The following is a 13,740-nucleotide window of genomic DNA, read 5'->3' on the forward strand; positions in this document are numbered from 1 at the left end:
CAATAATAAGAGGAAACAATTAGCAAAAAAAGAAAAAAAAAAAGTATATTATTTACTGATCAGCCTACTTTAGATCATTTGCATGTTTTTTTGTTTTTGTTTTTTTTTTTCCACTTTTGCAGTCTGTTTTAAAGAATTTTACCTAGGAGAAGCGCTGATTTTTTTTCCCCTCTTTCACGTACAATGTCTCAACTCTTCCCAAAACTCCCTCCCTGCTCCGAGCACTTACAAAGCCGTTTCTCCCCAGTGTTATCTCTGGTGTTCGATGGGGTTCGACCCCTCCTTGAAACCCTCTGCACACTGGGGGCACTGGAGGGAGTCCTGCCCCGCCGTCGCGCCAAAATGTGAGTTGGGCTGGAAGCTTCTCCCGCACTTCTGGCACTTGCAAAGCCCTCTGTGCACCCTCTGATGCACGATGAGGTTGGATCTCCTGCTGAAGCTCTTCCCACAGACCGGGCAGGGGTAAGGCTTCTCCCCGGTGTGGGTCCGCTGGTGAGCGATGAGGTCCGAGCTCTGCCCGAAGCTCTTCTCACACTCGTGGCACTTGTAGGGCTTCTCGCCCGCGTGCAGCCGCTGATGCCGCACGAGGCTGGATCTGTTGCTGAAGAACTTTCTGCACTGGGAGCACTGGTAAGGCTTCTCGCCCGTATGGAAACGCTGATGTGCGATGAGGTCCCCGCTCTGCCCGAAGCTCTTCCCGCACTCGCTGCATTCGTACGGCTTGATCCCCGTGTGCAGCCTCTCGTGCCTGAAGAGGGTTGACCTCCCCCTGAAGAACTTCTCGCACTCGGAGCAGTGGTAGGGTTTCTCCCCGGTGTGGGTCCGCTGGTGGACGATAAGCTCCGAGCTTTGCCCGAATCGCTTCCCGCACTCTTCGCACTTATATGGCTTCTCCCCTGTGTGCATCCTTTGGTGTCGGAAAAGATTTGACCGGTGGCTGAAGCTCTTCCCGCACTCGGGACACTGGAAGGGTTTCTCCCCCGTGTGCGTCCGCTGATGGACGATGATGTCCGAGCTGCGGGTGAACCTCTTCCCGCACTCGTGGCATTTGTAGGGTTTCTCTCCCGTGTGCACCGTCTCGTGTCTGATGAGGGTGGACCTGTCCTTGAAGCACTTCTCGCACGTGGAGCACTGGTAGAGCTTCTCCTCCACGTGGATCCTCTGGTGGAGGTTGAGGTCCGAGCTCTGCCCAAACTCCTCCCCGCACTCGTAGCACTTGTAACGCCGCTCTCCCACGTGCCGCCGCTGATGCTGGAGGAGCTTTGATTTGTCCCTGAAGCACTTCCCGCACTCGGGACACTGGTAGAGTTGTTCTCCTACGTGCACCTTCTCATGGACAAGAAGCCTCGATTGGTGAATGAAGCTTTTCCCACACTGCTGGCATTTAAAAGGTTTTTCTCCTACGTGGACCCTCTTGTGCCTGATGAGCAGCGACCTGTCCGGGAAGCACTTTTGGCATTTGGGGCACTCGTAGAGCTTTTCTCCCGTGTGAGTCTTCTGGTGGACGATGAGGTTTGAGCTCTGCCTGAAGCACTTCCCGCACTCGTGGCATTTATAAGGTTTCTCTCCGGTGTGGATCCGCTGATGCACGATAAGGTTGGAGCTCTGTCCAAAGCTTCTTCCGCACTCGTTGCACGTGTACTTCTTCTCCCTGGTGGCGGTTCTGTACTGGGCTTTGGATTCTTCGAGGACCTTTTGGTTTCCTCCATGAGGGATGAGTTTATCCCCTCCTGGCCCCGTCTCGCTCTCGGGAGCTGCCTCCCACCGAGGGCTCTCCAAAACGTTTCCTTCCCGTTTCGCTGCTGCGACTCCGTGCCCTCCCCCTCGCTCAGCGCTTTCTCGTTTCAGGTTTGGCTCTTCCTTCGTTCTTCTGGCGGCGCATCCTGCTGCGGGTCGCAAACAAGAGCAACGTCTCGTTTCGCGAAGGGAAACCGCGTCGCGGTGGGGGATGGTGAATAAAAGCACAAGCAAGGGCAGAGCCGTGCCGCCGCTTCGCCCTCAACCCCAACCGCTTGAGGGAGGGTGAAAGTGGGGGGCACAGGCTGGTCCTTCCACGGGAATGAGCTCCTCACCTGCAAGGGGGTCTCCCAGGGGCTCCCCTTCTTTCCCGCCCCGGAGATTGGGGTCTGGCAGCTCTTCAGCTCGCTCCATCCAAGGCGTCTTTGGAACGGGAACCCCTGCTCCAAGGGCTGAAATCAGCAAAGCCGCCCCCGCCGTGGTGTCGCTCGCAGGGGCTGCGCTGACAGCAAGCCCCCAGCAAACCTCGGCCTTGCACCCCGGCGTGGCGGGCAGAGCCCCCCGTGGGCTCCGGTACTGACCCCCGGTGATGCCCCCACCGGCCCCCGGTGCCGCCTTTCCCCATTCCCTGGTGCTGCCCCCGGTCCGAATCCTGCCTCCCTCCGGTGCTGCCCCTGGTCCTCCCCCCGCATCCCCCGGTGCTGCCCCTGGTCCTACCCCCGGCCAAACCCCGCTACCGTCCCCGGTGCTGCTCCCAGCCGCCCCTCCAGGGTCCCGGGGCTGCCCCCGGTCCCCTCCCCGCATCCCCCCGGTGCTATCCCCGGTCCTACCCCCGGCCACCCCCGCTACCGTCCCCGGTCCCCCCCCGGCCGCCCCTCCGCATCCCCCCGGTGCTATCCCGGGTCCTATCCCGGGTCCTACTCCCGGCTGCTCCCGGTGCTGCCGCCGGTACCGTCCTAGTGCTCCCCCGGCCGCCCCTCCGCATCCCCCCGGTCCCACCCCCGGTCCCACTCCCGGTACCGTCCCCGGTGCTCCCCGGTGCTGCCCCAGCCACCCCTCCGCGTCCCCCGGTCCTACCCCCGGTGCTACCCCCGCTACCGTCCCCGGTCCCCCCCCGGCCGCCCCTCCGCATCCCCCCGTGCTACCCCCGGTCCCGTCCCCGGTGCCGCCCTCGGTGCTGCCCCGGCCGCCCCTCCGCATCCCCCGGTCCCGTCCCCGGTGCCGCCCTCGGTGCTGCTCCCGGCCGCCCCTCCGCATCCCCCGGTCCCGTCCCCGGTGCCGCCCTCGGTGCTGCTCCCGGCCGCCCCTCCGCATCCCCCGGTCCTACCCACAGCCGCTCCCGGTGCTGCCCCCGGTGCCGTCCTAGTGCTGCCCCGGCCGCCCCTCCGCATCCCCCGGTCCTCCCCCCGGCGCTGCCCCCCCGCTGCCGCCCCTCTCCCACCTCCGGCGGCCTCCCCGCCTCTGCCCGCAGCAGCCGCGGCCGCTCCGCGCTGCTCCCGCCCCTTCCTGCGCACCGGCCCCGGCCGCCGGCTCCCAGCGCATCCCCGGCCCCGGCAGCCCGGAGATCCGCGGGGGAAAAACCCGGGTGGGGGGGAAGAGACGGGGGCCTGCAGCTGGGGGGCAGCCGGGGAAGGAGGCTCCAGCAGCCCCGGCTGGGATGCGCGCCTTTCTTTTTTTTTTTTTTAATTATATCATTTTTTTCCCCCTCGCGTTAATATTCTCCGGAAGGGATTTGGTGGCTGAGAAGCGGCCGGGCTCAGTGGGGGTTTGTGCCCTTCGCTGTTTCTTCCCACTCGCGCCTCGGACGAGGACAGAAGTTACCGCTGAAGTTACACCCGGCTCCCGGCGTCCACGCTACGGGCGTTTCACATCCCGCGTGCGGGTTGGTGGCGTTTGGAGGTCACCTATGCCAAAGCCTCGGCTCGTCTTCTTCGCGTGGATGGCTGCCGGAGCCACGCCACCACCACCACCACCACCACCACCACGGGAGGTGAGGACCCCACCGGATTAAAAGCATTAGAAGTCATCCTGAAGCCGCTCTGAACAGAATCAGGGACTAATTGAGGCTAGAAGGGACTTTGGGATGGCCGCAATCCCGCTTGGAGCCCTGGCGCCCTGCTCTGAGCATCCCGCGGGGCTCGCGGCCCCCCACGGAGCCCCAAACTGGACCCAGTGCCCAGACGCGGTCTCACCAGTGCCGTGAAAATCCTCCCATCTCGCTGCACGGTAGAGTGAAACATCTGGAGATGCTGAGGGATGCAGGAGACAACAGACACCCGCAGGAGACCTTTACTGGAGGAAATGACCTTCTTTTGTGCTTTCTGGGAAATTTGGGGAGGGGGAATATAGAGGAAAATAACAAACAGCCACGTGGAGCGAACCCAAACGTTCCCCGAGGTCTTTGTTCTTGCCCTTGGCCAGTGGGGCCGTCCTCCCGCCCGGCCTCCTCCAACCCTCGCAGCGCGGCTCCCAGCATCTGGGCATACTGGGAGGGCTCTTTCCCTCCCCAAACTGGGGAGAGGCTGGGGCTACGTCTGCCAGGGAGGTCCCCACCGTTCGTTATCCTCGTTTGGGCGGCTCCAGAAAGGTCTTGCCAAGGTATTTCTGACGGAACGAGAGCTAGCCCACCCCGAGGAGCGCAGGCACGAGCCTGCCTGCGCCGTTTGCTCCTGCGCCTTGCTGCACCCCAGGCGGCGGCGAGCGTGCTGCCCGCCCGAGGCTTCCTGCAGCAGAACAACAGGAAACACCGGGCTCCTTCCACCTCCGCAGCCCCCCAGCCACGCACGGGCTGCGGTTTCTTGTTTTCTTTCCCTGCTTTTGGTTCCTTCACCCAACACCTGGGTCCCTACCAGCTTGGAGGGGGTTCGGACACGGGAGGGGACGCGCCGACCGGCCGAACATCACGAGGAAGATGATGAGGACCACGGAAGAGCTGGTTTTCCCAGGGACAAACCAGCCTATTTCAATACGAGATCCATGCAGGTTGCACAACGCCCGCCGCGCTTGGCGAGCCCAACCACCCTACACCCAGCAACTGCGGTTCCTCCTCGACCCCACCCTCTGAAATATTTAATAATAATTTAATAATTTAATAGACCTGCCTGCCTGCGGACCAGCTCGTTTTTAATGGAGTTTCATTTTCGCTGCATGATTTTCCGAGCTTTCGCGCCTACAAAATGTTCTTCAACGTACGTTTAAATGCCAAGCATTTAGCTTTGGCTAAAATCCTGGTGCGGGTTTGATGGGATGTAACGGCGTGCACTGGTGTCGGTGGTCGTGAGCACAGGCACCCCATCCTCACCTGCGTGTCTGCTGCTCAGGGCTTCTTTTTTCTCCCTTTCTTGAAGATCAGGGCCCCAGCGCTTTCCTCGTTCTTGCATCCGGGTGAGCAAGTCTGGCTTGGCCGCGAGAAAACCTGTTCCAGAGGGTGAAATCGGGAGATAACGGCATGAGGGACTTGAGAATTGTAGAGTATTTGCAAAGTTAAAGACATTCAAACTTCCTGAGGGACGCAGGGTGGGATGGATGGGGGGACGGTCATCCAGACCAGGTGCCTGGGGGAACGTGCGTCCTCCACCCAAGCCCCCCAGAGGGCAAACATCAAACATTGGCCCAAACCCAATCGTTGGGATGGAGATAGTCCGGGAAAAGATCCCCGCGGGGAAGACGGATATTTCCACCTACTGGAAAATTACACAGAAGAGAAGAAAAAAGGGCTTTTCCTCAACGTTCCTCCTCACTCAGTCTCCCAGGAGGAGCATCCAGGAGATGGCCTGTCTCACTCCTGAGTGCTGCAGAGCTCAAACCATCTGAAAATTGAGAGCATCTACAACACAAAGGCCATGAGCCAAAGCTTCAGGAGCTCTTGGCTCCCACACTGGCGGGGACAGGACATCATGGTCTTGTAGATCGCCAGCACGACGCCCGCATAGAGTCCTCTGTGCCCGGTCCAGCAGGGCCCGTTGCTCCTCGGTGAAATGCAGGGCCACCTCCTCGAAGGTCACAGGCTCCTGCAGCAGCAGCAAGAGACCTTCAGTACGTGGGACCGGAGCCACAGCCCCACCGTTCAAGAGGGAGAAGAATAAAAACCACCAGAGGTGCTGGGATGAAGCAGAGATGCTCAAGCCCATCCCAAGCAACCGAGGAGAGCGTGGGGCATCAGGGAAGGAAAACGAGGAGCTGCCAGGAAGGGACTGAGGTTCACGGACCTGAGAATAAACCTCCAAGGACAAAATACCAAAGGGAAACCATTGACCTCCCCGTGCCCGCCGCAATGGGAGGTGGTGAAGGTGGCTTTTCCCAGGGCTGCGCCGTGCCCGGCAGCCTGTGCGGGGGCACAGCACGAGGTGGGGTTTTTTTACCCATAAATACCTGTTTCCTTTCCCCAAAAGGGCTGATTTTCATGCCTATGACCATGCAGGAAGGAGCAAACCCCCAACCAGACCCTGATGAATTGTCCACCTGAGCCAGTTCCGCTGTGTCCATCTCTTTGGGTTTTTTTTGGTGTTTCAGGACATTTGTCTATTCCGGAGCAAAACGCAGTCGCCCGTCACTCCTAGGAAACAAGAAAGGGGAAAAAAGGAGGGGAAAAAAGGATGTTTATTTGCGGTTAGTTGTGCAAAACTTGGTTTCGTTGTGATTTTGGGGCATCTCGGAGGAGCCCAGCAGCTCCCTGCAGCCCTACAACAGCCAGGAGCTCGTGGGAAGTGGAGGAGAAGGGGACAAGATGGGGGGGGGGGGGGGACTTTGAGCGATGGGGACACCCCAGCTTTGCCCTGTCACCCTGGGGACCTCAGAGCCCTGGGGAGGACCTGTCCCCTGCTGCCCCCAGCGTCCCCTTCTCATGCAGGGGGAGCCCATACCCAGAATAAGGGGCGCCGGGGGGTCCGAGGGGCTGCACCCATGGCAGGGGATGGGGACCAGGGTGCCGGGGGGGGGGGGGGTCACACCCAGCGCCGGGGGTCGTACCCAGACCTAGGGAGGGGGACCAGGGGCCGGCCCGGCCCTACCCCGAGGGGTGTCGGGGAGCCCGGACCCAGCCCCGGGGGGGGTCCGGGGGGGTCCGGGAGGAGCAGGGGGGGTCGAAGCAGAGCCCGTAGCCCCCCCCTCCCCATCCACCCCCGGGTCGGTGGAGCGGGGGGTCCGGTACCCAGCCCCGAGCATCCTCAGGCCGTTACCTGCGGGGCGGCGGCACCGGGAGCGGCTCCGAGCGGCGGTACCGGCTCCGGGGAGCGCGGCTGCCCGGGCTCCGCTTTCTTCTCGGTTCCCGCAGCCCCAACCCCTTCCTGCGAGTCCCCCGCCCCTTCCCGGGCCCGGCCCCCCCCGGGGCCCGGCCCCCGGAGCATCCCGGCCCCCGGAGCATCCCGTCCCGCGGCCCCCGGAGCATCCCGGCCCCCGGAGCATCCCGTCCCGCGGCCCCCGGAGCATCCCGGCCCCCGGAGCGTCCCACCCCCGGCCCCCGGAGCATCCCGGCCCGCGGCCCCCGGAGCATCCCATCTCCCGGGCCCCGGAGCATCCCACCCCACGGCCCCCGGAGCATCCCACCCCCGCAGCACCCCGTCCCCCGGCTCCACTGCAACACCAAAGCCTGGAGCAGCAGCAATCATCGCTATTGCTAAATATCGATTTTAAAATAGCCCCTCTTGCAGGTTTCCCCAAGCAGCTGGGCCCTGGTGAAAGGCTCCCAGATCCGCTCCGAGGGCTACGAGAAAGATGCTGGCAGCCTATGGCTGCTCCGGCCCTGCCCCTGCAGGCTGGGGGGCAAATATCTGCACCCCTCTTCTTGCTCCGCACTTGCTGGCTCGAAGGAACTCAACCCCCTGCATTTCCACCCCAGGGCCCTTGGCTCTCTTGCACACCCTCACCGGGAAGGATGGAGCAGGGAAAAGTCCCGCTTTTCCCTAGGGAAAAGAGGGGGACGTGATCCCAGTCCCTGCCTGGAGCTGCAGCCCAAGGCTCAGCCCTTCCCACAGCCCCAGGAGCTGCCAGACGACATTAAACAAGGAAAGAAAATTCCATTTTTTAAATTCTATTGCAGCATCATAAAAAAAAAAAAAAAAAAGGGGAAGGTGCACAACGAGCAGACCCCCCCCCCCCCCCCCCGAAGCTGGACGGGGCGACAGCTCATGGGCAGAGGCGGAGGTGGGAGCCTCTCCCCACCCAGAAGAAAGGGAAGATGCTCTCCCCCCCGAACGAGGCTTTTTGGAATGTAAAGATGGGGGGCTCACGCTTGGCGAGGTAAAATGCCACTTGCCCCCCTCCATAGTCCAGAGCCACCCACACCCTCCCAGCTTCCCCAGCGGCGGGGAAGGTGGTGATGGGGGACGTGAAGGCACGGTAGCGATTCCCGCACCATCCCATCGCCCAGATCCCCTTCTCCGGCCGAAACTCAAGCCAGCCCTTCCTCGGAAGGGAGCGTCGGGCCACCCCCAGCGCCCAGGTCCTTCCTCCGGCCACCTCCACCTCCCAGCAGTGTCTCCCTGCGGTGAAGCCCCGGCAGCCCAGCACGCAGCCGGAGGCATCGAAGCGCTGGGGGGTGGGGGGCAGATCCTGCCCCGCATCCGTCCACCTCACCCCCCGCCGGTCCCGGGACAGGACGAGCCGGGCGTTGGCGGTGTCAGGGTCCAGAGTCACGCATGCTGCCAGGGATGGAGAAGAAAGTGGTGTTGGAGGAGGACATCACCCCCCAAAAAAGCCCTGCAAGCCCCAGCATCACTCATCTGCCTCTGTCCAGAGGCATCTCCACGTCTTCCTGCTTGGGAAAGCCTTGCCTGATGCTGGGGCAGAGCTCCTTTCTATCTTCAGGAACCCCAAAGCGAGCTCAACTCCTCATTTCCCAGCTATTTTAAGCACTATTTTGGCTAAAAATGACTTTGCAGCTGCTCCTCCAAGGAGCCTCACCTTTTCCGCCTCCTCCTAGAGATGGTCCTTGCTCTTTCTCCAGTTCCGATGGCAAAATGTCTAGGGGATGAAGAACAAAGGTTGGACATCACGCTCTCTGGCTAGTAATTCTGCTCGCTCTTGCCCCTGTCATTTTTCTCCTGGGAAAACAGGAAAAACAGCAGCAGGCAGAGGTGCCCCCTCCCATAATGGGGGGATAACCCCCCCCAGGAACCCAGTCGTGCTCCACAGTACCTTGAAATCTCCCCAGCGTCTCTCTGAGGACATCGTTTTGTCGAGAAATGACACGGAGCCTCCGCTCCAGGTCCGAGAAGGTCTCCATCATCCTCCGAGCGCTGCCCATCTCCCACCTGGATGCAAACCTTTCCCCTTAGATATGGGACTCGTCGTGATGGCAGGAGATGCCGGGACCATCCCTCCTCCCCCTGCACTCCAGGCAATTTGGGGATGGTGGATGAGCTGGCTGTCCCCAAAATGTCCCTCTGTCCCAGGCTCGGAGATGCCAAGCAGCTCAGCGCAGGAGAACACTTGGGTCTCCGTTGCCCTGGTGGCCAAGACGACCTCTGGTCTTAGGGTGCTTTCTCTCATGGCATCCCCACGCCGGGGTTTAGGGGCACCTTCTTGTCTCCACACCTCTCCAAGCCTCGCTTCAAGCCTGAGCTGCCAAAATTTCCATCTGTGTTCTAGAAACTACGTGGATGCTGCCTGCGAGCCTTCCCCCCCCCCGTTGAGATGCGGGCGGTGGAAGAGCACGTACCTGTCCACAGCGCTTCGGGCATCCTGGAACAGAAAGAGAGAGAAAAAAGCCTCAGACTCCCACCCCAAATTGGAGGAAGGCTCCAGCCAAGGCAACGCCAGACCCTCTTCTGTCTTGCCCGGTAGAGGATCCGACCTGCAGGAATCTGCTCGCAGGTTGCTCAAGCATCTTCTCTATCTCGCAGATGAGGATGTCGAGGAGTGAAACCTCCCCTGACATCTTGTTCTCTTCTTCCTCCTGCCTCCTCATCATCTCTCTGTCCAGTTCTCCCAGCCGGGCCAGCAGGACGAGCTCCTGGTCCTTCAGAAACCGGCGCAGCTGCCGAAATTCGGACACAATCTTCTGCCTCTCAACCTCCGTCTGCATCTGCAGGACATGGAAAGGCAACGCCATGGACCACACTGGTCCAACACCTCTATTTTTCCTGGATGATGGCAACAGCTACTTACCAAATAGTCCTGGCATCGCCTCTCTCCACTTATTTTCAATTCCAAAATCTCTTCCCTTTGTTTCTTGAGCTTCTCCAGGTCACTGTGTGTTTGCTCCTGGAAGAAGAAAAATGGTTTGGGAGGGTTAGGCGGGAATGGGGAAGGGATGGGATGCTTGGAAACGCTCCCCTCGTCCTTTGGGGGGAAAAAAAAAATTGCTTCATTCTCACATGAGAGAAATTGGAAAATACCTGTTGGCTGATTTGGGGCAAAGGGTTTAGTCTGAAAATTAATATTTTCAACTTTTTAGTGAAACTAAAAAAGTTGGTGTTTTTTTTTTGTTGTTGTTTGTTTGTTTGGTTTTTTTCCCCCTCCCTAGCTCTCCCCAGTTATTTCCATTTATTTATTTTCTTGGTGGAAAAAATAGAGAACTTCCAGCTGGCTGGAAGCCTGTGATCCCGAGAAGCTCAAAGGAACTGCAGCATCCCTTAAGGTGGTGAGAAAAATTTCAGAAAAGGAATAACCCAAGCTTGGTCATGGACCTGACCTTGTCCTCTTGGGCCGATTCCTCTACGTAGGCTGTGGTGGGACCCCCACGAGCCCTTGGTCCATCACAGCTGGAGCCAGATGCTTTTGCACCACCCTTGAAGGTGAACGTCCTCTTGTGCCAGGAGCAGAGGTTCTCCTTCTCCTCCCTGCCTCCTTCCAGATGCAAGAGCTTCAGCTTCTCCTCTAAATGCTCCAAATGCAGTTTTGGCTGGAAATTCCCTTTCCTGAGCCGGCTTCGGTGGCCGACTGCCTCGGCATCTCCAAGCCTTCCTCGCTCCGGCCAGGATCGGGCTGTGCCGACTCCGCAGCTGGTGGGGTCACAGCCCAGGCGCCCAGGATCCGGCCGATGCTGCGGGATGGCGCGGTGGGTGCTTTCTTCTCCTCCTTCCCTTGCTGTAGATGAACCGGAGGCCATGGCAGCAGCTTCTCCAGCCTCTCTGGTTCCCTGTCCCCTTGCGGCCTGCAGCGGAGTGAACATACAAAAGGTCTCAGCACCGGTGGAGGAAGGAGGAGCAGCAGAGAGAAGCTCTAATCTCTTTTAGATGTTCATTTTAGGAAGGGATGAATTGCTCTCTAGCAAGGCTTGGACTTTAAGGTCCATCTCTTGGGCATGGAGGTTTTTCTCGCCTACGTGCAAGTCTGCACCACGGGCGTTGACGTCTCAGGTTGGCATCTCCACTCCTGGGATGGCCAAAGGAGAAGGAGGCAACCTTCCCACCTGGTGGGAACCGGCATTTCGTCTCCAAAGCTCCGGCTCTAACCTGCTCCCTTGCTGGTACACGACCTGGTGTCCCCCCGCGGCCGCTCCCCACCCTTCAAAGCACGGAGCGAAGCCTTAGGGTGCACTGGCCAACGCAGAAACCCTCCGGTGGTGCACATGCGCTCAGAAACCGTGGTGGAAAGCAGTTTTTATGTCTTCTTGCTGCTTTCCTTTTATTTGGAACCCATTTTAATTTATCCACGCAGCAGATGCAGAGCCTGAAAGCGCGCCCGAAGCAGGCTCGGCAACGCAACCCCCTCTCGACAGCTCGCACCGCACGGACGGACCACAGCAACCCCAAATTTAACAGCCCTTCATCTTTACGCTCGGAAAAACATCTCGGCAGTGCCAGGGTGGCCGGACGCTGCCGGTTCCCTTCGCCGGGACGTCCTTGACCGTCCCCAAAAGAGAGACTTACCCCTTAGGCAGCACCACAAGGTCTTTGCAGATTTTTTTTTTTTTAAGCGTGGGGTGATTTAGTCCACAGGGCTCCTCTCCAGCCACCCCAGGGCTGTTCGAGCTCAGAGCCGGATCACATGGAGGACAGAGGGAAAATATCAGCCCTATTTAAGGAAACAGGGAGAGGAATGCGCTGCTCGGCGTCTCCCTGCCAGGGACAGGCTCATTTACATCCCTCTGCGGATCAGCGTCCCCAGCTTGGCTTTTTCAATCCAAGATAAAGCTTGGATTGAAAACACTTCATCCTTTTCAGCTATAGGATAAAATATCTTTGGCTATCGGCCAAGATGCCACCATGCAACACAGGGACCATCCAAGCACAGCCACCGCCAGGGCTTCACCGCCCGCCTTGGCCATCACCAGGGCAAAAAATAAGCACAGTGGTCATCCGACTGCTTTAAATAAAGAGCTGGGCACCTTTTTCATCTTGCGGCCGGCCTCTTCCATGGGTTACAAGCAGCACAGGGACACCTTCCCCATTGCAATTTTTAATTATAGCAAAACCAGCTTTATAAACGGGTGCTTCAAAGGCGCCGGTGGTGATTTCCAGCATTGAGGAAGGGCAGCTCCTCGCCTGTAGTGTTTCCCACGTGGATAGTTACTTAGAAAAGAGGATTTTTTTAAAAAAATGATTATATATTATTATATTATTATGTATTTCCTCTCCCAATTTCTGCCTGCTGGCAGAAGGAGTGGTATTTTGTGCTGCTACAGCAAGCGTGCTTTCTTAGCTAATATATTATCATCACCTTGAAGCCCTCAGACACGAACGATCTGTCCCTCTCCTCCCCGCTTGGGTCTTCTCCTGCCTACCCTACACCAGGGCCACCAAAAGCGTGGGTTGCAAGGGCAATAATGAAGGTTTTTGGCCCGATGAACTGCAGGAAGAAAAACCCCAAACCACAGGGCTGAGACCCCGAGATGCTCTGGCCGTTGCTCGTGGGTGGGAGATGAGAGCATCCCACCCTGATGGGATCCACCTCAAGATGTCCCCCATTTTAGGAGGGTAAGCAGGGCAAGATGCTGCAAGGCGATATCACAGCGGCTGCAGGCATCATCCAAAAGGACCAGGAGGGCTCCGCGTTGAACCAGCTGGAAAAAGAAATCAAATGCTCTGGAGAGTCTCAAGTGATTTATTGTCAGATGGGAAGTACCCGTTGGCCACCCCACGGTGGGGCAAAAGGCAAGATTTAAGGCTTTACAGGTGGCTAAGAGCAAGCAGGGATTAAAGAGGAATTCATTGGCGCTATTAAAGTGCAGTGAGATGTCACGAAAGGTGAAGACCATGGTGTGTCCCCCCCCCAGTAGCTTCAGTGATGTCCCTAGTCACCCACCTTCCAGCATGGCTTGCCTCATGCTGACCTCAAGCACTGGCTTGACCCCTTCCATTTTAGAGCTCCCAGTACCTCACTGGAAGCTTTATGGCAACACGGTGCGGAGCTCCATGCTGGTGTGAGCCTCTTCGAACCTTTAATCCACATGGTCTGGATGTTTGGCACCCCGATTTTCACCTGAGGGCATCATGCCAGCTTGGTCTTGAATCCAGGCTTATCTCATCACCCAAAGGCTGAGCTAAACTCAGGGACTCTGACTAACCCAGCTGGAGTAAGATCATCTGCCCAGGCCAGATTTGAGTCAAATTTAGTCCTGCTGGAGGACATGGCTGCGTCCGGCTCTGGTATAAAGGATTACAGGAGCAACGCCCTGACCAGCAGCGCAGCGGCTGGAGCATTTGGGGAGGAAACCGGTGGAGATGTTGGTGCAGAAAGCTGACAGCATGGACCAGGCGCCTTGGAGCTCTGAGCACAGTCACGGAGGGTTTGCCACGTCCTTTCTCTGGCCAAGGGCAAAGGGCCTGAATTTGTATGCAGGTTGGGTGAAGGAGAGTTGTTTAATCTCTTCCAAGTGTAGACTCCTTCAACAACAGTTGATGAAGAGAGTCCTTCAACAGTTGATGAAGAGAGATAGGCACACAGAAAGCACGATTTGCCTGTCCTGTTTCGATGCCTATGTCTGGACGAGAGGAGTTGCCCACCAGAAGTGCTTATTTCCCTCTGCCTACTATAAAAGTGGCTCAAATGGTTGAAACCGACACGTCAACCACCAACTGATGAGAAGAAAATGCTGGTGGGAGCCTGGACTCCCACTCG

At 58.7% G+C, this 13,740-nt stretch overlaps 2 protein-coding genes across 6 annotated transcripts; both read right to left on the reverse strand.

Annotated features, from left to right (window-relative positions):
* Nucleotides 1-164: 164 nt before the first annotated feature.
* Nucleotides 165-7,010, reverse strand: LOC309601016 (uncharacterized protein). Of its 4 annotated transcripts, XM_082333803.1 has the most exons (6): nucleotides 6,915-7,010; nucleotides 5,422-6,292; nucleotides 5,039-5,152; nucleotides 3,930-4,029; nucleotides 2,073-2,177; nucleotides 165-1,886 (listed from the first exon to the last, which is right to left on the reverse strand). In XM_082333803.1, the coding sequence occupies exons 5-6, from the start codon at nucleotides 2,149-2,151 to the stop codon at nucleotides 250-252; spliced, it is 1,716 nt and encodes a 571-aa protein (XP_082189929.1). In that variant the 5' UTR covers nucleotides 2,152-2,177; nucleotides 3,930-4,029; nucleotides 5,039-5,152; nucleotides 5,422-6,292; nucleotides 6,915-7,010; the 3' UTR covers nucleotides 165-249. The 4 variants fall into 4 exon arrangements, with proteins under 4 accessions (XP_082189929.1, XP_082189928.1, XP_082189930.1 ...); XM_082333802.1 differs by having other exon boundaries at nucleotides 5,039-6,292; XM_082333804.1 differs by lacking the exons at nucleotides 3,930-4,029; nucleotides 5,039-5,152; nucleotides 5,422-6,292; nucleotides 6,915-7,010 and adding an exon at nucleotides 3,179-3,220.
* An 850-nt stretch (nucleotides 7,011-7,860) lies between these two features.
* LOC309601027 (E3 ubiquitin-protein ligase TRIM7-like) lies at nucleotides 7,861-11,652 on the reverse strand (the record flags this gene model as incomplete). 2 transcript variants are annotated; one of them, XM_082333834.1, is made up of 8 exons in its annotated part: nucleotides 11,550-11,652; nucleotides 10,370-10,831; nucleotides 9,844-9,939; nucleotides 9,530-9,760; nucleotides 9,395-9,417; nucleotides 8,872-8,987; nucleotides 8,638-8,697; nucleotides 7,861-8,375 (listed from the first exon to the last, which is right to left on the reverse strand). In XM_082333834.1, the coding sequence occupies exons 2-8, from the start codon at nucleotides 10,784-10,786 to the stop codon at nucleotides 7,861-7,863; spliced, it is 1,458 nt and encodes a 485-aa protein (XP_082189960.1). In that variant the 5' UTR covers nucleotides 10,787-10,831; nucleotides 11,550-11,652. The 2 variants fall into 2 exon arrangements, 1 of the variants encoding a protein (XP_082189960.1); XR_014230515.1 differs by having other exon boundaries at nucleotides 8,286-8,375; nucleotides 8,638-8,777.
* Nucleotides 11,653-13,740: the final 2,088 nt, after the last annotated feature.

The sequence above is a fragment of the Platalea leucorodia genome (assembly GCF_965183815.1).
Source record: "Platalea leucorodia genome assembly, chromosome: 28".
Taxonomy (NCBI): Eukaryota; Metazoa; Chordata; class Aves; order Pelecaniformes; family Threskiornithidae; genus Platalea; species Platalea leucorodia.

Bases quoted from the DNA above. Each gene is read 5' to 3' on its own strand.
- LOC309601016 (XM_082333803.1), bottom strand. From the start codon at position 2,151: ATGGAGCGAGCTGAAGAGCTGCCAGACCCCAATCTCCGGGGCGGGAAA. The intron at 1,887-2,072 runs GTGAGGAGCTCA...TGCGACCCGCAG, and splicing joins CCTGGGAGACCCCCTTGCAG to CAGGATGCGCCGCCAGAAGA.